Source organism: Macaca thibetana, chromosome 8 (genome assembly GCF_024542745.1).
Source record: "Macaca thibetana thibetana isolate TM-01 chromosome 8, ASM2454274v1, whole genome shotgun sequence".
Taxonomy (NCBI): domain Eukaryota; kingdom Metazoa; phylum Chordata; class Mammalia; order Primates; family Cercopithecidae; genus Macaca; species Macaca thibetana.
The window spans coordinates 84,116,407-84,137,364 of record NC_065585.1 but is presented as its reverse complement, the minus strand read 5'-3'; the positions used below and the strand labels follow the sequence as shown (position 1 = coordinate 84,137,364).

Here is a 20,958-nt window from a genome sequence, read left to right as displayed (position 1 = left end):
CGCGTCTCAAGTACACGTAGGAAGTAAAATAACAATATCAATATTATACAATAACTTATTCTTCAAGCTTATTATTTTAAATATTTTGGTCCTAACAACTTGAAGTCATGTTGCTCTTAATCCATTATCCTAATTCTGTCATACCCTTGTTCATTGAGTACCTATTATATGCCATACAATATTGTTTTTAATCGTGATTCCTCATCTGAACCATAATATACAGAAAATGATTTGAGTGACTGTTTTCTCTATTCTCCCATTTTAGATGTATAAAAGTGAAGTGACTGTATATATGCATTGGGTGGCTTAAAGTAGCAATTTTCAAACCATTTTGTTTCAGAACTGCTTTATACTTTTAAAAATTAATGAAGACCCCCAAAGGGCTCTAGCTTATATGGCTTAAAGGTATTAGTATTTACCATATTAGAAATTGAAAATGGGAAACGTATCAAATATTCAATCATTAATTCATTTTAAATTAATAAATCACTTGTTAGGGTAAATAATACAATTGTAATGGAAACTATATTTTCCAAAACAAACAACTACATTTTTCTAGTGAGACTAGTGATATCTGTCTGCCTAATAGAAGACACTGGATTCTCATATCTGCTTCTGCACTGAGCCTTACATATGTTGTTTAATTGAAGTATGTTAAGAAAATCCAGCCTCACACAAATAGTCAGTTGGGAAATGGAGGACCACATGGACCCTTAAAGAGTCTGAGGAATTCCCAGAATCCTCGGATCACACTTTGAGAACCACTGCTTTAGGGCATTAGGAGATAATTCTTCACAGAACTCCAGTTAAGAAAACCTGAAAGGTCTGTTGTGTCAAAGACCATATTCTCTAAACCAGTAAATGAGATATAAATCATCATATACCTGTGGCCTATTTTTCTTCAGTCACTCAGTCTTAGTTTCTCACTTGTCATGTGTAGTAGCCATTGAAAGAAGGAACCTTAGAGAACATCCAGTCTCACAGACTGGATTCCCTAGACCAAGCAAGTTACTGAAGGCTGCTGTGGGACCTGGGTTTCCTGATCTTCCTATGTGTCACAGTTGTCCCCTAAATGATAACCCTACATGTCTGTCTTGTCCTGTCCTTGAATTGTCCACTCAACTCTTGGTTCTTGTGCTTTTTTGCCTCTTCTTCCTCAGTGAAGATTCACACTTTTACTATTTCTTAGGGATTTCCCATGTGAGCCTAAAGCATCTCAAAACTTTTGATTTGCATTCTCTCAGGCAACATCTCAAAACTGTGTGGAAAAGAGGAAAATAAAATACACAAAGTCCCTTTTTTCCTAGAAATTTAAAATTAATAATCTCCAACCAAAAAGAAGTATATTCTACTTCTGTATTAAAAGAGTTTCTCTCTTCTTGTTTTTGAGACAGGGTGTCTGTCACCCAGGCTGTAGTGCAGTGGCGCAATCATAGCTCGCTGCAGCCTCGAACTCCTGGGCTCAAGTAGTCCTCCCACTTCAGTCTCCTGAATAGCTGGGACTACAGGCGTGCACCACCACACCCGGCTGAGTTTCTGTCTCTTATTCAGAACTGATTTACATAAACTAAGTTACTCTTTTTAGCTTATAACCTTGTGTAACACACATCTTTGCACTGTGTAGTGTGAACCAGACTACTGTTATTCTTCAATAAACATATTTTTCATTTCTTATATTTTTGCATAAATACTTGCATTGCTTGAAGTGCCTTTTTTTTTCTTTTCCATTTAAGGCAACTAAGATATCAGCTCTTTTTGAAGCCTTTTTGACCCTCATGGGAATAACTTATTCTTCCCGTAGTATTTTGTGCATATATCTCTTGTAGTTCTGGTCCCATTGTCATAGCTTTTTGTTCACATTAGCTACCCTTCTCAGAATAAGCATTATGAGGGAAGGATCCACCTATATCTTAGGCAGCTTTGTATCCTGCATTCTTAGCTTGGTGACTGATACATACAGCATTTGGTAAATTTTAATGAATGAATAGAGAATCTCATTCTGTCTAAGCAACTTGTAGGGTCACTGGATGTGTTCAGGAGATGTCATCTACTAAATTAAAGTACATAGTTTTGAAAAGGAAAGGTTAATATAGTAATGATAATTATGTGATATTTTGGGCATAAACCACTTCATTGTCTGTAGGTTATTTTATTCACTTGTTCTTCTATTCTTAAAGTAGTCCCTTAAATAATCTTTGTTTTTTGAAACTTGAGTAAGCCATTCATTTCCTAGTTGTCTGTTTTGTAGATTAACTCATCATGCATTCTTTTGATAGAAGCCTGGTTTTTTGTGGGTGTTTTTTTGTTTTTGTTTTTGCTTGAGTTGATTTCTTTGCACAACAATAAACTTACAAAAGAAATCTAAAATAATTTCTTTTGCTGGACAGTATGAGAAGGGAATAGAAGAAAAACCCGTGTTTGTGTTCCTCTAGGAGGGCAGAGGGCTCGTTTTCTTTCCTCTATTTCTGAGAGAGACTGTGGTCCCTTTAAAGACATCATAACGCCCAAGAAAGAATTCGACCACTTCCAACTTCTACATGGAGAGCTCCCGAACGAATGGCCTGATCCAGATTTAAAGGACTGTTTAAAATAATTTTTTTTTTTTTTTTTTTTTTTTTTTTTTTTTTTTTTTTTTTTTTTGAGACGGAGTCTCACGCTGTTGCCCAGGCTGGAGTGCAGTGGCGCGATCTCGGCTCACTGCAAGCTCCGCCTCCCGGGTTCCCGCCATTCTCCTGCCTCAGCCTCCTGAGTAGCTGGGACTACAGGCGCCCGCCACCGCGCCCGGCTAATTTTTTGTATTTTTAGTAGAGACGGGGTTTCACTGTGGTCTCGATCTCCTGACCTTGTGATCCGCCCGCCTCGGCCTCCCAAAGTGCTGGGATTACAGGCTTGAGCCACCGCGCCCCCGGCCTGTTTAAAATAATTTAACTTATTTCTTTTGGAGGTTGTTTCTTGAGTCTTTGTCTTTCTTACAAGTTTTCCTCTTTTGTTGGGTTTTTTTCTTTGTTTTTGGTTTTGGTTTTGAGACGTCTTACTCTGCTGCCCAGGCTTGAGTGTAGCGGCAGATCACAGCTCACTGCAGCCTCAAACGCCTGGCCTCAAGCAATCCTCCCACCTCAGCCTCTTGAGTAGCTGGGACTACATGTGCATCCCACCATGTGCAGCTAATTTTTTAAATTTTTTGTAGAGATGGAATCTCGTTATGTTTCCCAGGCTGGTCAGGCTTTTCTCTTATTTTCATTGACTTTATTCTTACTTTCATACCCAACTTCCAAAACTTTTTAATAAATGTAATCTAATACACATTAAGATTGGTCTCACACTTAGTTTATATCTGAGTGAAACAGGATTTTCCATACCATTAATGTGTGTCTATACATTTGGATAGCCATTTGCATTTTTGGTAGCAAGGGTTACGTCTGTTCATGGCCCAAGATGTTTACAAAACCATCCTAGAGTCCTTCAGGGGAAAATTAGCCAAATGTTGTTATTTGTTTCATCAGCCTTATAGAACTGAAGTTTTCTTAGTATCTTAGTCTTTTTTTTTTTTTTTTTTAGACGATGTTTTACTCTTGTTGCCCAGGCTGGAGTCCAATGGTGCAATCTCAGCTCACTGCAACCTCTGCCTCCTGGGTTCAAGTGATTCTCCTGCCTCAGTCTCCCAAGTAGCTGGGATTACAGGCCTGGCTAATTTTGTATTTTTAGTAGAGACAGGGTTTCTCCATGTTGATTAGGCTGGTCCCGAACTCCTGACCTCAGGTGATCCACTTGCCTCGGCCTCCCAAAGTGCTAGGATTACAGGCGTGAGCCACTGCACCTGGCCTACAGGATGTTTGTCATTTTTATCTTCAAAAAATTTAAGGAGTTTTCCTTGCAAAATTTTCACATCCACCACCTTTGCTTTCTTTTGCAAATAGTTAGGATAGCTGACAGCAGATACTCCTTGGAGGCCTTAAGGCCGTCAATCAATTTCACAGCTGGAAGCAGTGATAAGAGTCTATCAGTGTGGCTCACGCCTGTAATCCCAGCACTTTGGGAGGCCGAGGCAGACGAATCACGAGGTCAGTAGATCGAGACCATCCTGGCTAACACGGTGAAACCCCGTCTCTACTAAAAATACAAAAAATTAGCCGGGCGAGGTGGCAGGTGCCTGTAGTCCCAGCTACTCGGGAGGCTGAGGCAGGAGAATGGCATGAACCCTGGAGGTGGAACTTGCAGTGAGTCAAGATCATGCCACTGCACTCCAGCCTGGGCAACAGAGCAAGACTCGGTCTCAAAAAAAAAGTCTATCAGTGCCTCCCTTAAAGCACTGACACTTGGCCCTGTACTGAGTTACTTTTTTTTCATTTATTAAAAGCCAAAGCCAAACTGTAAATATTCTTCTTCTGCCAGGGGAATTCAGAGAAAAAACATATGTTGCCCCCGGTTCTGTTCATTGGCAGAAAAAAGGCAGAGGTGTGTTCTCACTGTTAGACCCAAGCCATTACTGCCTCATCCTGCTCTTGTTCTTTTTCTCTTACTTTTTCTCTTGCCTTCTATCACTCTTTCAGTTGCCTTTCAGCATATCCAAATACATTTGATTTCCCAGCCCCTCCAAAAAAATTTGTAATATGAATGTTTTAGTTCAGTTCATTTATCTACTCAGCTTCCCTGGAAATATTTGTTTTACATATCTTATATCAAGTAAGAGTTAGTGAGACTTTTGACAAAATTATATGAAAACTAACATGCTAAAAGTTTCTTCTCAGCAAATCACATTTTTTTCTCCTTTGAAAAAAAAGTGTTACTTTATACTCTTGACATATTGTTTCTAAAAATTGAATATTGTTTTGTTTCAATGCATCAGTAAGGATGGATGACCAGATGCAGTGAGCCAGGGAGAGGACCTGGAATCCTGAAGGCTGGAAACAATCCTGCCTCCACTTCTGCCTTTCCTCTCTGTTCCCATTACTGTCACTTCCTTCCTCTCCCCCATCATCCTCACAGCTAGGAGTTGAGTGGCTTAGAGCTCCAACTGTTGTGCCTCCTTAGGCAGCAATTCATCGACATTTTCTTGAAGAACTACAGGGACAGGAAACTGTCTTAGACATTTCGTTGTACTTTAGCTATTACCTCCCACCTGTGGTCTCCAGTTTTTCTTACATGGCAGCACTAAAAGAATTCGGACATCGGTGATCATATCCTATTTTCTTTTTTTTTTCTTTTTTTTTTTTTTTTTTTTTTTTTTTTTTGAGACAGGATCTTGCTGTGTTGCCCAGGCTGGAGTGCGGTGGTATGATCACAGCTCACCACAGCCTCCACCTCCTGAGCTCAAGTGATCCTCTCACCTCAGCTTCCCCATTACCTGGGACTACAGGCACACGCCACCACTCCCAGCTAATTTTTTTTTAATTTTGTAGAGATGGGATTTTGCCATGTTCCCAAGGCTGGTCAGAAACTCCAGGGCTCAAGCAATCTGCCCACCTTGGCCTTCCAAAGTTCTGGGATTACAGCGTGAGCCACTGCGCCCAGCTAAGCCTTTTTTCCAAAGTAAATATCCTCAAATTTTTTAAAGCATTCAACTTCTGCTGTTTTTTCTAGGTATTTCCACCCATTGTTACTTTTCTCAGGATCCCACGGCTAAATAGTGCAGGTTGACTTTTTCACCACCCTTGCTGTGGACACTAAGACAGCCTAAAAATCACTTTGATTCTTACTGATCTTACTGTCACCCAGAATAGAAGTTTTGGACATGCATGTAGATTTCAAAATCTTTCCTCTCAATGATAGCAGTTCCTTGGTAGAGGTCTGAATTTTTAAGTTGAGTCTTTTAAGTAAAGTACCGGAGATTTAATGCTTGGGCAAGGGACAGTTTATTTGGCTGTTTAGAAATCCTTCTTTCCTTCTTTTGGTTCTCATCTGTGTTCTACATAGCTGGAGTTGTTTGATAAATAACTAGCAATGCAAGTAAGAGAAGTATTACTCTAACACTGATTCTCACAAATCTTAATTTTCTCACTTTATTGGCTCTTTGGGATCAATCCAGGTAACATATTTGAGTGCCTACTATAAATATACTTTAGTACTCTGAGTTAAGCTATCCCTCAAGGATAACTGAAGAGGAAAAAAGATAAGCTTTGAATAGTATGTTCATTGTGTCTAATCAATAGTATTAGAACCAAATGACCACATGAAAGTGCTTTTGGATTTGTGAGGAGAAAAGGATAACTATGGGCTGTGGTAGACAAGCTTTCCCAGCTTTGTGAAAGAATTAGGGACTTGAGCTGGTCCTCAAAGGAAATGGAAATTGGATAGGTGGAGAGAGGAGAAAATAGTTTTTCAGGCAAGGAGTTAAGCAGAGGCACAAAAGCAGGAATTTTCAGACTATAGACAAGATATCAGTAGAAAAAAATGGACTTGTATGAATAAGACTTTGATTGAATAAGAAAAAATTCATGTGAGATAAATAGAGATCTGATTCTCAAGAGCTTAGGACTTTAATTCAGGGTAGTTAGAGATTTTTGAACTATAGCTTAATATGTATAAAGTTATATTTTATAGGAGTAGAAGAGGAAGAAGAGGTAAAGATGACTACTAGTTGCCAGCATGGTTACTACAAATACTGCTATTCACCAAAAGATTTAGATGCATGGAAAAGCCAATTTGGGGGATTCTTTATCTGGCAGTTAGAAATAAGTTTTAAAATTATGATGCAAAGGATCAATTTTGATTTGGCAATCCTCACATGAAAGATGAAGGTGTAAGACTTCTTTTGCACAGATGTTCCATGACTCTGATTTAATATTAAGCATCACTAAAAATGAGCATGTTCTTTATCTCTTAGGCAGACTTGTTCTGCTTTACTTTTTTGTATGTCTGAGTATTTTGTGAATTGTTTTGTTTTGTTTTGTTCTGGAGACAGAGTCCAGCTCTGTCGCCCAGGCTAGAGTGCCGTGGCGCAATCTCAGCTCACTGCAGCCTCCGCCTCCTGGGTTGAAGTGATTCTCCTGCCTCAGCCTCCAGAATAGCTGGGATTGTAGGCACATGCCACCACGCCTGGCTAATTTTGTATTTTTTGTAGAGACGGGGTTTCACCATGTTGGCCAGGCTGGTCTCGAGCTCCTGACCTCAGGTGATCCATCCGCCTTGGCCTCCCAAAGTGCTGGGATTATAGGCATGAGCCACCACACCTAGCTAATCTTGCGGATTTTTAAGTAAATCTAACAGTTATGTTGTGAGCCAAGAGAACTTACTGTCCACTCTGGCCATTCCACCCCAAGTTTGTTTTGTGGTGCTGTTCACTTAGGCATCATTCCTGTTTGATTAAATGTGTTTTTCTTTACACTCTAAGCTACTATCAGGAATCTGACTATTACATACAAAGAATTTTGTATCCTGTTTGGTTTCAAGCTTCCAAAATCCCCTTTAACCAACAGTTTATAGTGATATAGTGAAGAGGATCAAACACAACATTCACAATTCCTAAGTTAACTTTTTTTTTTTTTTTTTTTTGAGACGGAGTCTCGCTCTCTCACCCGGGCTGGAGTGCAGTGGCACAATCTCGGCTCACTGCAAGCTCCGCCTCCCGGGTTCACGCCATTCTCCTGCCTCAGCCTCCCGAGTAGCTGGGGCTACAGGCGCCCACCGCCACGCCCGCCTAATTTTTTGTATTTTTAGCAGAGACGGGGTTTCACCGTGTTAGCCAGGGTGGTCTCAATCTCCTGACCTCATGATCTGCCCGCCTTGGCCTCCCAAAGTGCTGGGATTATAGGCATGAGCCACCACGCCCAGCCCTAAGTTAACAAAAAGTTTCACTTAAAACAATGTAGGTCAGGCCGAGTTTGGATAGTTATATATTAAAGTACTTTTTTTTCCCCCTCCAAGACACAGCGTCGCTCTGTTGCCTAGGCTGGAGTGCAATGGCATGATCTTGGCTCACTGCAGTCTCCGCCTCCTGGCTTCAAGTGATTCTCCTGCCCCAGCCTCCCGAGTAGGAGTAGCTAGGATTACAGGTGTGCACCACCACACCTAGCTAATTTTTGTATTTTTTAGTAGAGAGAGGTTTTTACCAGTTGGTCAGGCTGGTCTCCAACTCCTGACCTTGTGATCTGCCCGTCTCGGCCTCCCAAAGTGCTGGGATTACAGGTGTGAGCCACCGTGCCCAGCCTAAGGTACTTTTTAAAAATCAGATTACTTTGCTTTAATACGTCAAGGTAGTTAACCTTTGGGCTAACTTTATTCAGTTAGTTGTTTTATAACAGTTTGTTTATAGTTAGAGAAGCCATAAGAGAATAGGCCAGAGTTGTGATAGTTTTCAGATAAGTAAGTTCTCAAGAATTTGTAAACTCTTCTGAATATTCATCTTTATTTATTATAAAATAACCATAGATCTTAAGATGCATAGCTACAGTCATAGTCTTCAGTGGGAATTGTGTTTTTTTTATTTACTCGAGTTTTTGTTTAATTTTGTAATGAACAGAAGTGTAGATTATTGTGTAAGTTATTTCCGTATTGGAACATGTTTTGTTCTTTGCAAAACAGTTCAGAAGGAATGAGAATGGTTATGAAAGTTTGCCTTTCTCCTTTTCCTAAATTTATTTTGTCTTTTACTCTTTTATCTAGGCTCTAAACTGGAAATTTTAGATCTTATAGTAGTGCTTTTCTAGCAATGTGTTCATTTTAATTCATCGCACAGAATGTCCCTGGAGAGATTGTTTTAAAGGACTTTACCTTTGCTTAATGATCAGCCATGGGCGATATTTGAGCTGTAAACCTGATTTTTATTTTGAACTAACAAAATACGTATCTTTTTTTATTACAGTAGTTCCTCCTTATCCATGAAGAATAGATGCTAACACCCCCAGAAGATGCCTGAAATTGCAGATAGTGCTGAACTCTATATATACTAGTTTTTCGATCCCATAACAGAGACAGCTGCAGTTTAAGCACCGTAATTTGAAAATCCCAAACCTCTTGAGCTTTCACATGACCCTCAGAGGAGATGCTCTTTGGTGCATTTTGAATTTTCGTTTTCAGATTAGGGATGCTCAACTGATAAGTGTAATGCAAATATTCTAAAATCGGAAACACTTCTGGTTCAAAGCATTTTGGATAAGGAGTGCTCAGCCTGTACTAAGTGACTACCAGGCAGGTAGTGTAGTGTATACAGTGACGATAGGCTGGACAAAGGGATGGTTCACATCCCCAGGAGCACAGAGCAGCAGGACAGTGGGAGACTTTTATCACACTACTCAGAAGAGTGTACAATTTAAAACTTAGGAATTATTATTTCTGGACTTTTCCATTTAATATTTTCAGACTGCAGTTGACCACCAATAACTGAAACCTCAGAAAGCAAAACCTCAAATAAGGGGGGAACTACTGTACCTAACACAGAATCCTTTCTTGATACATAGGATTTACAGTGAAATTAATCCCTAAAGATCTAGTCCTTAGTTTTCCTGTGCTAAGCAGTGAAAGAAGATATTTCCTGCCAGTGTGCCTTCAGAACAGTGAATTTGGCCTGAAACAGTGGCTCACACCTGTAACCCCAGCACTTTTAGGAGACCGAGGCAGGTTGATTGCTTAAAGTCCAGTAGTTTGAGACCACCCTGGGCAACATGGTAAAACCTGGTCTCTATAAAAAAAATTCTGTAAAAAATAAAAAATAAAAAATAAATTTTAAAAAACAATGAATTTAAAATAAAAACATGGTATCTTCTAGTTTTTTGGGGTTTTGTTGTTGTTGTTGTTGTTGTTGTTGTTTTTCTTTTTTTTTTTTTTTAAGAGACAGGGTCTCATCTGTTGCCCAGGCTGGAGTGCAGTGGTGTGATTATAGCTCACTGTAGCCTTGAACTCCTAGGCTCAAGTGATCCTCCTGCTTCAGCCTCCCAAGTGGCTGGGACTGCATGTGTGAGCCACAACACCCAGCTAATTCTGAAAATTTTTCTGTAGGGATGGGGACTCGCCATGTTAGCTAGGCTGGTTTTGAACTCCTGGCCTCAAGCAATACTCCTGCCTCAGCCTCCCAAAGTGACATGAGCCACTATACCCAGCTGTCTTCAGTTTAACCTAAGCTCTGTGAAATGATTTGGCTATTTTTATAAAGCCCTTTTATGTGATGGCTCTCTCACTATCTAATTTAGCATGATATTATTCTAACTACCAAAATTGCCTAGCCAAGAGAGGGTCTAATTGTTAGTTTCCACATGGGAGAAGTTATTTGTATTGAATCTTAGCATGTTAGGATTTACAGATGTCCACTCAGCTACATGGGATGGAGTACTGATTATTTTATGCGTATAACTAAGACATTAGGATTTCTTCTTTCACTTTTTTGTTGGTTTTTTGTTTTTGTTTTTGTTTTTGGAGACCAGGTGTTGCTCTGTTAGCAAGGCTGGAGTACAGTGGTGCAGTTACATCTCACGGCAACCTTCTCACCTGGGCTCAGAAGATCCTCCTCCCTCAGCCTCCCAAGTAGCTTGGCGTGCCACCACACTGGGCTAATTTTTGTATTTTTAGTAGAGACAGGGTTTTGCCATGTTGCCCAGGCTGGTCTTAACCCATTTATGCAGGAGGTTGCAAATTTTTTTTGTGAAAAATCAGACCTTGTCAGTGACCTTGAGCAGTAGGATATAAATAACTCCCACAAGCTTAGCATTCCAATAATGGAAGACTAGGCATAAATGGGTTAAACTCCCAGGCTCAAGCGATCCACCAGCCATGGCCTCCCAAAGTGCTGGGATTACATGCATGAGCCACCATGCCCGGCCTGTGTTTCCATTTTTTCACTCAACAGGCTTTCTCTGAATGCCTGCTATGTGCCAGACCCAGTGCCTAGCACACACTTAGCCACATGCAGGGGGTCAGGGAGGGAGGGAGTGTAGAAGAAGGGCCAAGAAGAGCAAGGTATTGTAGAATGTTGAGTGTTAAACATGCGCATTCTGAGGGTGGGAAGGGCTAAATACTTCCATTGCAAGATCAGAACTCAGAATGTGTAAACGTCAATATTTTTCAAGTTAGGGGATTTTGAATATAAAAATCGTTAAAATTGGCTTTACGTTTACTTAATTAGCGTGAGACTCCGTCTCAAAAAAAAAAAAAAAAAAAAATGCTTACATTTTTGCAAAAATAGAAAAAGAAGGGATTAAAAATGAAAAATAACTTCTTATAAGAGCTGTCCAGTTTTAAACTCAGAGACAACAGTCACATTCCTCCCCAGCAATTCTTAAAAAAACAGAAATTAGTACCACGAGTAAAAGAGAAATCACCTAGCTTTGCATAATCTCTTGTGTCTGTTTCACAAGTGGATGTAAAGATGACTTTTACATCCTGTTGCCTTTTGACAAGCGTTATGTATCAAATACAGAGAAAATTGATTAAGTGTGGAGAAAAAACTTATATAAATTAAATTCAGAACCATTTTGTTTTTCATAATAAAATGATTGCTCAAAGAATTCCATTTGATGACTGTTGAAAGCTCACTGCAGTTTATGATATAACTGATAAAATCTGCATCCTTGGCCTTCCAACAACCTTTACACCAGCAGATGGTGGGCGTAAAGATGTCATTCATCATTTATTTACAATGGGCTTTATTTATTCTAGTGTCAACAGCTGCCCCAGGGAGTGGGTTATTGAATTCAAATGTGAGGCTCTGGGTTATTTGCTTCCTTTCAAATTTGTCTTCAGAGCTTAGTTGCTAGGAGTCCATTCTGTCCTTTAATAATGATTCATGTATTGTGAAGCCATTCAGTAAATTGGGTTGTCAGGGATTGCCAAAAAGGGTTTAGAGGTCTTGCGGGGTGGAGAGGTTGCAGGAGCGACTGTGTGTGCACTACATGTGCGTCTGGTTGACTTGAGCAATCTTGAGCAATAGTGGTATTTTGTAACTTTTTCCTAAGACTGATGAAGTTAAGTTTTCTTCTCTCCCTTTATGCACTCCTTCCCTACCTGCCTGTATTCTGTATATGAATAATATAAAAATATAGAGGACATTGTATTAAAGGAAACTCTCCAACCTTTTCTTTCGTCACAGGCAGGGCAAGAATCCTTTCGTTCCATCACAAGGTCGTATTACAGAGGTGCAGCAGGAGCTTTACTAGTTTACGATATTACACGGTGAGAACTTGAAAACTTTGCAATTCAGTAGTCGATACAGAGAATTTTTCTAAATAAATGTGGTTAACAGTGATGAAAGAACAGCTTAGCCTTTCTGCCCTGTCTACTCACCTTTAAAACTGCGTCTTGAGTCCAATTTAAATTTACTACAGAAACCTGCACCTGAATTGTTTTTATTTGAATTAGCACCTTCAAATTGAAATTGGCAATATTATTTATTCATTGGAATTTTCTGAAGTGTGATTACATTAAATTTATAAACTGAAATGTAATCAGTGAACTCTAAACGCAGATATGGTGCTTAAAACTACTTCTCGTTACATAAGTGGATGTGGCTAAAAATGGTTCTCTTTTAATAATGTGTATATTGTTCGTTGTATACTGAGGGAAATGCTTTGAACATAGTAATTAAATTATTATTTATGTTTAGGAGAGATACATTCAACCACTTGACAACCTGGTTAGAAGATGCCCGCCAGCATTCCAATTCCAACATGGTCATTATGCTTATTGGAAATAAAAGGTAAAAAGGCTAATTTAGAGTTTACATTGCATTAGTGATGAAGACTGTACTGTTTATTTGACTACTTTCCTTAACATGTGTTCAACTGTGAGTTACCAGCCTCTTAAGTTATAAAATTTCAGAAATTCTAAGGTGTTTCTTTTGATTTTTAAAATGATGATAATAAACTTTCTTGGAAATTATTACTGTTATTATTTGAAATAGTTTTTGTGTAAAGAAGTACTTTAAAAAGTAATCTGAAGGAGTTTTATCAGATTCCTGATGTAAAGTTAAAACCTACTGATTATTTGAGCAGGTGGATTGAACATCTTTGTGCTGTCCATTTAAAATATGAGAAAACCTTCTTGCTTGACCAGTTTCCATAAACTTCCAAGAGTATGGGAAAGTTTTCACTAATTTTTGTAGAAACTTACAGTGGTAAGAAAATATTAGTATTTTCAAAATGCTAGGCACCATTCTTTTTGTTTTATTTTGTTTTGTTTCTTTTGTTTGAGACAGGATCTCTATTACCCAGGCTGGAGTGCAGTGGTGTGATCATGGCTTACTGCAGCTCGGCCTCCTGGGCTCAAGGGAATCCTCCTGCCTCAGCCTCCCAAGTAGCTGAGACTATAGGCATGCATGACCACCCCCAGTTAGTCTTTTTATTTCTTATAAAGTAAGGGTCTCACTTTGTGCCCAAGCTGGTCTCAGGCTCCTAACCTCAAGTGATTCTCCCACCTGGGCCTCCAAAAGTAGTGGGGTTACAGGTATAAGCCACCATACCCAGCCCATTCCTTCTTTAGGGTTATATTAATATTAGATAGGCAAAATCATGACTTATGTGATAATGAGGACATCTAGAAACTTTTATCTCATTAATTAACAAGATAAGGAAACTGGTAAGATATTTCAACCAGTTCAGAAGGGAACTCAAAGTACCACACATTTATAATCAAATAAGGAATACTGAAATGCATTTACAAGATGGATGCAAAACTGAACAATATTAACAGGGTATTAATTTTATTCCACAGGACACAGTCTGCGTTTCCATGGACAGGAATTATTTGCATTTATTCCCACAAGTTAACTTTTCTCTCTGCAATCTTTGAAAATGTGTGAGATGCAATTAAAATAGTACTATTAAGAAAATATTTAAATGAACAGCCTAGGCCAGGTACAGTGGCTCACACCTGTGATCCCAACAGTTTGGGAGGCCCAGGTGGAGGATTGCTTGATCCCAGGAGTTCAAGATCAGCCTGGGCAACACAGGGAGACTCAATCTCTACAAAAAATTATAAAATTTAGCCAGACATGATGGTGCATTCCTGTGGTTCCAGATACTCGGGAGGCTGAGGTGGGATAATCACTTGAGCCCAGTTGAGGCTGCAGTGAACTCTGTTCATGCCACTGTACTCCTCCAGCCTGGGCAACTGAGCAAGACTTTGTCTCAAAAAAAAAAACAAAGAAAATAGCATAATTTTTTTGCCTTAAGAAACTGGAATAAGAGCAAATCAAACTCAAGGAAAGCCTCCTGCCCGTGAAAAAAAAGAGAAAGAGAAAACCAATGAAACCAAAAGCTAGTTCTTCAGAAGATAAAATAAAATAGATACTGATCAGGGAAAAAGACAAACATTAGCAATATCAGGAAAGAAAGGTTGACATCACTATAAATAAAAAGATAAAGAGAATATTGTAAACAGACTAAATAAATAAAGAGATATAACCATGTTCATGGATTGTAAGACTAAATATAAGATGTCTTCTCAAATTTATGTAAAAATTCATTGAAGGCCAGGTACAGTGGTTCACATCTGTAATCCCAGCACTTTGAGAGGCCAAGGCAGGAGGATCACATGAGGCAAGGAGTTCAAGACAAACCTGGGAATGTAGCAAGATCTTGTCTGTACAAAAAATAAAATAATAATTTAAAAAAAAAAACTAGCTAGGCTTGCTGGTACACGCCTTTAGCTCTACTTAGAAAACAGAGGTGAGAGGATTGCTTGAATCCAGGAGCTCAAGGTTGCAGTGAGCTATGATTGCGCCAACTGCACTCCAGCTTGGGCAAAAAAGCGAGACTGTCTCCAAGGGGAAAAAAAAAGTTTCATTGTAACCCTAATCAAACTATCAAATGTTGGCAGACTTTTTTTCGGAGTGTAGATATTGACAAGCTTACTTTAAAGTTCTATGAAAATGCAAAGTCCACCGAATAGCCAAATCAGCTTTGACAAAGAGGCACAATATTGAAGAGAATTTACTATTCTACAAATTTTAAGATTTATTATACTATAATCAATTTAATATTGTTTGGCATAAGCAGACATACATAGATCAGCAGAGCTGAATAAGAAATTCCAGAAGTAGATTCATGATATATTAATGATATATATGATATATTAATTTTTTGACAGAGATGCTAACTTAGTTGAAGAAGGGGTAATCTTTTCATCAAATGGTGCTGAATCAGTTAATAGTCGTGTGTACAAATATGAACCTCAACCCTTACATTATACCATATACAAAAATTAACTGGAAGTGGATCATAGACCTAAGTGTAAGAGCTAAAACTACTTAAAATTTCTAAAGAAAACAAATTTTAGTGACCCTATTTTGGCAAACATTTCTTAAATGGGACAGAAAAAAGCATGAACTTTAAACAGAAAAAAATCAATAAATTGCTGTTTAACTGAATTTAAAACTTTGTTCTTCAAAAGACAGTTACACTATTATACAACATCGTGACATGGTTAATGGTGATATAGTGCATTCTGGAAAAATGCTGAAAGAGTGGATGTGAAGTGTTCTCACCACAAAAAATAACTGTGAAATAATGCAAATTAGCTAGATTTAGCCATTCTGCAGTGTATATATACTTCAAAACAATATGTTCTGCATGATAAATATATGCAATTTTATCTATCAATTTAAATAAATAAATTTGAGGAAAAACAGTTACAAAAATGAAGAGGCAAGCTACAGACTGAGAGGAAATATTTGTGAAACATATAACTGACAAAGGATTTATGTCTAGAATATATGAAGAATGCTTATAATTCATTAATAAGAAGACATCCAGTTTTTAAAAATGAACAAAAGATTTGAACCAGCAGTTCACTACAGAAGATATACTACTGATGGGAACATAAAATGATACAATCACTTTGGAAAACAATTTGGTAGTTTCTTTAGAAATTAGCAGGCCGAGGCGGGAGGATCACTTGAGCCTAGTAGTTTGACACCAGCCTGGGCAATGTAGGGAGACTTCGTCTATACAAAAATAATAAATTTTTAAAATAAGTAGCAGAACATGGTGGTGCATACTTAAAGTCCCAGCTACTACTCCAGAGGCTGAGGGGGTAGGATCACTTAAGCCTGAGAGGTCAAGGCTGCAGAGAACCGTGATCACGCCACTGTATTCCAGGCTAGGCCACAAAGCAAGACCCTGTCTCAAAAAAAGAAATTAAACACACATCTGTATTTCCTAGCCATTTTACTCCCAGATGTTTACACAACATAAATATGTCTTCATATGTCCACAGAATTATGTACAAATACTCATACCAGCTTTATTTGTAATAGCCCCAAACTGGAAACAACTCAAATATCAATTAACAGATGAATGGAAAAATAGTGATATAGCCTTACCACAGACTACGGCTCAGCTATAAAGAGGAATGAACTATTGATACATGCAGCAAAATGGATGATTCTCAAAATAATTACAGAGTAAAAAACTCAGACCAAAAATACCATGTGATTACGTTTATATAAAAATCCTAGTAAATGCGGACTAATCTGTAGTGGCAGAGAGCGGATCATCAGCTGCCTAGGATGCAGTGGCAAGAAGGGATGGATTACAGTGGAGTCTGAGGAAACGTTTGGGAGACGGATGGCTTCACAGGCATACATATCTTAAAACTAAACAAATTTTGCTTTTAAGTACAACTTCTTTTATGTCTATTACACCTCAAAAAAGCTGTAAAACTATAATGTAAAACATCATTACACTGTATAGATTTTAGAGTGTTCTTTTAATAGAAAGTGAGATTTGCTGTTAAGAGAAAATATTTACTTAAGTGATATTTACATTATAAAAAGGTAAACATTGCTTGTTTGTGTAGAGAAGAAACCATTATATTCTCTGAAGGCCTTTCTTGGGTATTCTTTTCCACATTTAAATCATCTCACTAAATCTTTTTAAGGTTATGAAGCTATTGGAGGGAAGCTTTAGTCTTTCTGTGATGGAAATAGTTACTCTGCCATTCAAGGTATGAAATAATAAGAGGAAAATACTTTGAGAATAAAGATAATTTTTAATCCTTTTATTTTACCGATTTTTTCCTTGTGTCTGAAACATGATGAGCATGAGTGACAGGTGGCTTAAATTTGGTTGCCGACCACTAGGAGCTGATAGTTCAAATGTGAGAAGAAATAAACAAAGCATAGTATGTAAACAAGAGATGTTTCTGATGATCGTAGGTGGGTGACCTTTAAAATCAGGAGTATAATGAACAAGAAGGAACAGAAATAAATGAGATGATTATTTTTAGATGAATTGAATTGTGGGTAGACATCAAAGCAGGGAATAAGCAATTTTTGAATTAGAGGCATTAAGCAGTAGGGAGCCAGTGAAGGGCAGTGACCTAGTCAGAGTGACAGATGACACAGATTTTTCTTACTATGGCATTGTATTAATAAATTGGTTATATAAGAAATAGGAAGCAGACGTTTAAAATATGAAAGTTTTTTAATAGTATAAGGATTACAATGCAAACCCTAAACAAAAAGGGGGCATAAATTAAAAAGAAAGATACTTAAGTAACCTAAGCAACTTAAGTGGGATTCAGAGGGAGTGAACTAAGACAACAATATGATGTAATGCCTGGAAAACTGAGGTATTTTTAAAACTTTGCACTAACTATATAGTCAAGTACTATGGCTTTTGAGTTTTTGACTTGACCTATGGTAAGAAATATATTTTACATCATGACCTAGTAAATAAATTGTGTATATACCTACACATAAAACGAAATATTCATAAATTATACCTTTATACATAAGTTCCATGAAACAGTACATGCAGTGGCATGATCTCTGCTCACTGCAGCCTCCGCCTCCCAGGTTCAAGCAATTCTCCCGCCTCATCCTCCTGAGTAGCTGGGATTACAGGCACCCGCCCTCATACCCAGCTAATTTTTGTATTTTGTAGAGAAGGGATTTCACCATGTTGGCCAGGCTGGTTTTGAACTCCTAACCTGAGGTGACCCTCCCGCCTCAGCCTCCCAAAGTGCAGGGATTACAGGTGTGAGCCACTGCACCTGGCCTATTGTTTCTTTTTTTAAAAAAATTCTGATTATTTCCTACTGAGTGATTTTTACGATTCATTGAGTCATGACACAGTTTGAAAAATCCTACCCAGGCTTAGCACAGTGGCTCAGTCCTGTAATCCTAGCAATTGGGAAGGCCAAAGTGGGAGGATCACTTGAGTCCAGGAGTTCAAGACCAGTCTGAGCCACATAGAGAGACTTTGTCTCTGAAAAAATTTTTAAAAACTGCCCTGGAAAAGCCTTGGCACATGTATACACAAAAAAATATATATATAAAATGCTTATTGTAACATTGTTTGTAATAATGAAAAATTTTAAACAACTTTGTCTCATAGAGAATTTAAGTTGTATTGCATTCATTCAGTAGACTATAATACACCAGTTAAAAAATAAACTAGATCTACATGTGTTATATGCATAAATTTGAAAAACATAACGTTGACCAAAGTTAACAAGTTGTAAAACAGTAGCTACATCTGAATTTTTAAAGACATGAAAAAGAAATACCATTTATGGTTATAAACATGAGTATAAATGCAAAAACATGCATGAGAATGAAAACACCAAATTCAGGTAATGGTTACCTTTAGGGTAAGAGGGAGGAGAGTGGGATCAGAGACACACAGGTGATGATTCTGCTGATTTTATTTCTTAAGGGGAAAGAAACCTGAATCTAGCAAATAATATGTCAAGACTAGCTGGAAGTATGTGGATATTATCATACATCTTTTTTCATGTATAAACATGTAATAGTAAATACTATGTAAAAAGAAATAAATAGTAAAGTTTTTTAACTTTTAAAATAAAACATGCTTTAAAAGCGACTGCTACTTCCCCCCCGCCACCTCACTAATACAGTTCTAGTATGATAAAAATGAATACCCTGCTTTCATCGGAAATTTCTAGCTTATACTTTCTCTCTCTCTCCCTTTCTCCTTTTCTCTCTCTAGTCCTTCATCCCTCCTTCTCCCTCTCTGTCTATATCAATTTTGCTTTAAGAAGAAACTGGGAATTAAACAAACTGGGATCAATGATGTAATGTATCTTTAGTACTTTGGATTTTACTAATTTCCTATAGTTTCTGAGAGTTATATTTTAATCACATTCATAGAAACTCAGTCAGTCTGGCCAATGGAGGAGGATAGTATAGTCCTGCTCTTTCAAATTATGTCGAGCAAAATGGCTTTCTTCTCTGGAAACGCACTGTACTCAAAGATACAAGGTATTAGACTAGAGGGTCCCTTAAGTTACAGCTAGTTCTAACATTCTAGAACTCTAACACAGACTCTTTCTTCTGTTGGATTGTTCTTAAGAAACTAGACAGTGTTCTAAATACTAACCCTCATAATACCCTAAATAATACAGTTAGTATGTTAAAAATTAATTAAAAGAATGGTCATCACAACTTTGAATTCCATGGTACACTTTCCACAGATGCTTCTATTTGTACCATGTTGATTAATAATGTGACCCTTTCTTTCCCATATTTAGTGATTTAGAATCTAGAAGAGAAGTAAAAAAAGAAGAAGGTGAAGCTTTTGCACGAGAACATGGACTTATCTTCATGGAAACGTCTGCTAAGACTGCTTCCAATGTAGAAGAGGTAAGTAAGAGGCCCTTTAAAATGTTCATCTTTATAATTAATAGAAATGTTTTACATATCTTCATTTTATTATTTATTTTAAGTTTTTAGTCAGATGGCCTTTGAACATCATAAAGTAGGAAAATTTCTTCCCTTTGAAATGCCTTGAAACATTTACCTTCTGTCAGACTCTTAAATCATATTGAGCCTTCTCTTAAAGCCTGAATGCTTTCTTACATCTTTGTACATATTTTCCCTCCCTCCATTTTTCTAAACAATTTCCTATAGTTTCTGAGAGTTATATTTTAATCACATTCATATAAAGTCAGTCTGGCCAATGGAGGAGGATAGTGTAGTTCTGTTCTTTCAAATTATGTTGAGCAAAATGGCTTTCTTCTCTGGGAACCCACTGTACTCACAGATATAAGGTATTGGAGTTCTTTGGGTTGCATGGTAGGGAAATCTTTTTTGTGTTGCATGGGAGGGAAATAAAGAACACGCTAATGAAATTTGGAAATGTTTCAAGACACCAGAACATTTGTAGCTGTTTATATCCACTTCTGCTTATTTTTTTAATTTTATTTATTTTTTTAACTGTCAATATATTATCACATCACCACTTCTGCTTAAAGTATTATAGTATTGCTGTGTAATATTTTACAAAGCATAAGAATTCTGTTTCATCTATTGATGAAATTTGTATTATTTCAATTATTTCCATTGATCAACCTGAACTGTTGGAACTTTTCTGAACACAGTGTATTCTTTTATGCTGTATGTGTTTGGAGGCAGTGTGTTTATACATATTATAAATAGATGATTACATAGCTGATCCTTTCTAAGGTAAATGTATTACGCTTATTTTATAAAAAGAGGTAATGAAGCTAAGAAAAGTCGTAGTTTATCCAAAGTAATGCTTAGTTCCCGATTTCTGGATAAGAACAGTTTATAAGAGCAACTAGAGAAAGTAGTTCTGAAAAATGATTTAAGAATCACTGTTGTAAGGATAACAGAGGTCAGGGTCTTGGGAAACAGCTAGCATGTGCCTTCAACATAGTAAGCAGTCAGTAAATATTTATTAAGTCAGGAAACAACAGGTGCTGGAGAGGATGTGGAGAAATAGGAACACTTTTACACTGTTGGTGGGATTGTAAACTAGTTCAACCATTATGGAAAACAGTATGGCGATTCCTCAAGGATCTAGAACTAGATGTACCATATGACCCAGCCATCCCATTACTGGGTATATACCCAAAGGATTATAAATCATGCTGCTATAAAGACACATGCACACGTATGTTTATTGCGGCACTATTCACAATAGCGAAGACTTGGAATCAACCCAAACGTCCATCAGTGACAGACTGAATTAAGAAAATGTGGCCCATATACACCATGGAATACTATGCAGTCATAAAAAAGGATGAGTTTGTGTCCTTTGTAGGGAC

General features: G+C 37.7%; 1 protein-coding gene across 1 annotated transcript in view; it reads left to right on the top strand.

Moving 5' to 3' along the window:
• The window catches only part of RAB2A (RAB2A, member RAS oncogene family), a 103,357-nt gene that overhangs the window by 53,570 nt on the left and 28,829 nt on the right, over nucleotides 1-20,958 (top strand). The window contains exons 4-6 of the mRNA XM_050802271.1: nucleotides 12,017-12,099; nucleotides 12,530-12,622; nucleotides 19,420-19,531. Coding sequence (XP_050658228.1) covers nucleotides 12,017-12,099; nucleotides 12,530-12,622; nucleotides 19,420-19,531 — 288 coding nt within the window. The remainder of the gene's footprint in view (nucleotides 1-12,016; nucleotides 12,100-12,529; nucleotides 12,623-19,419; nucleotides 19,532-20,958) is intronic.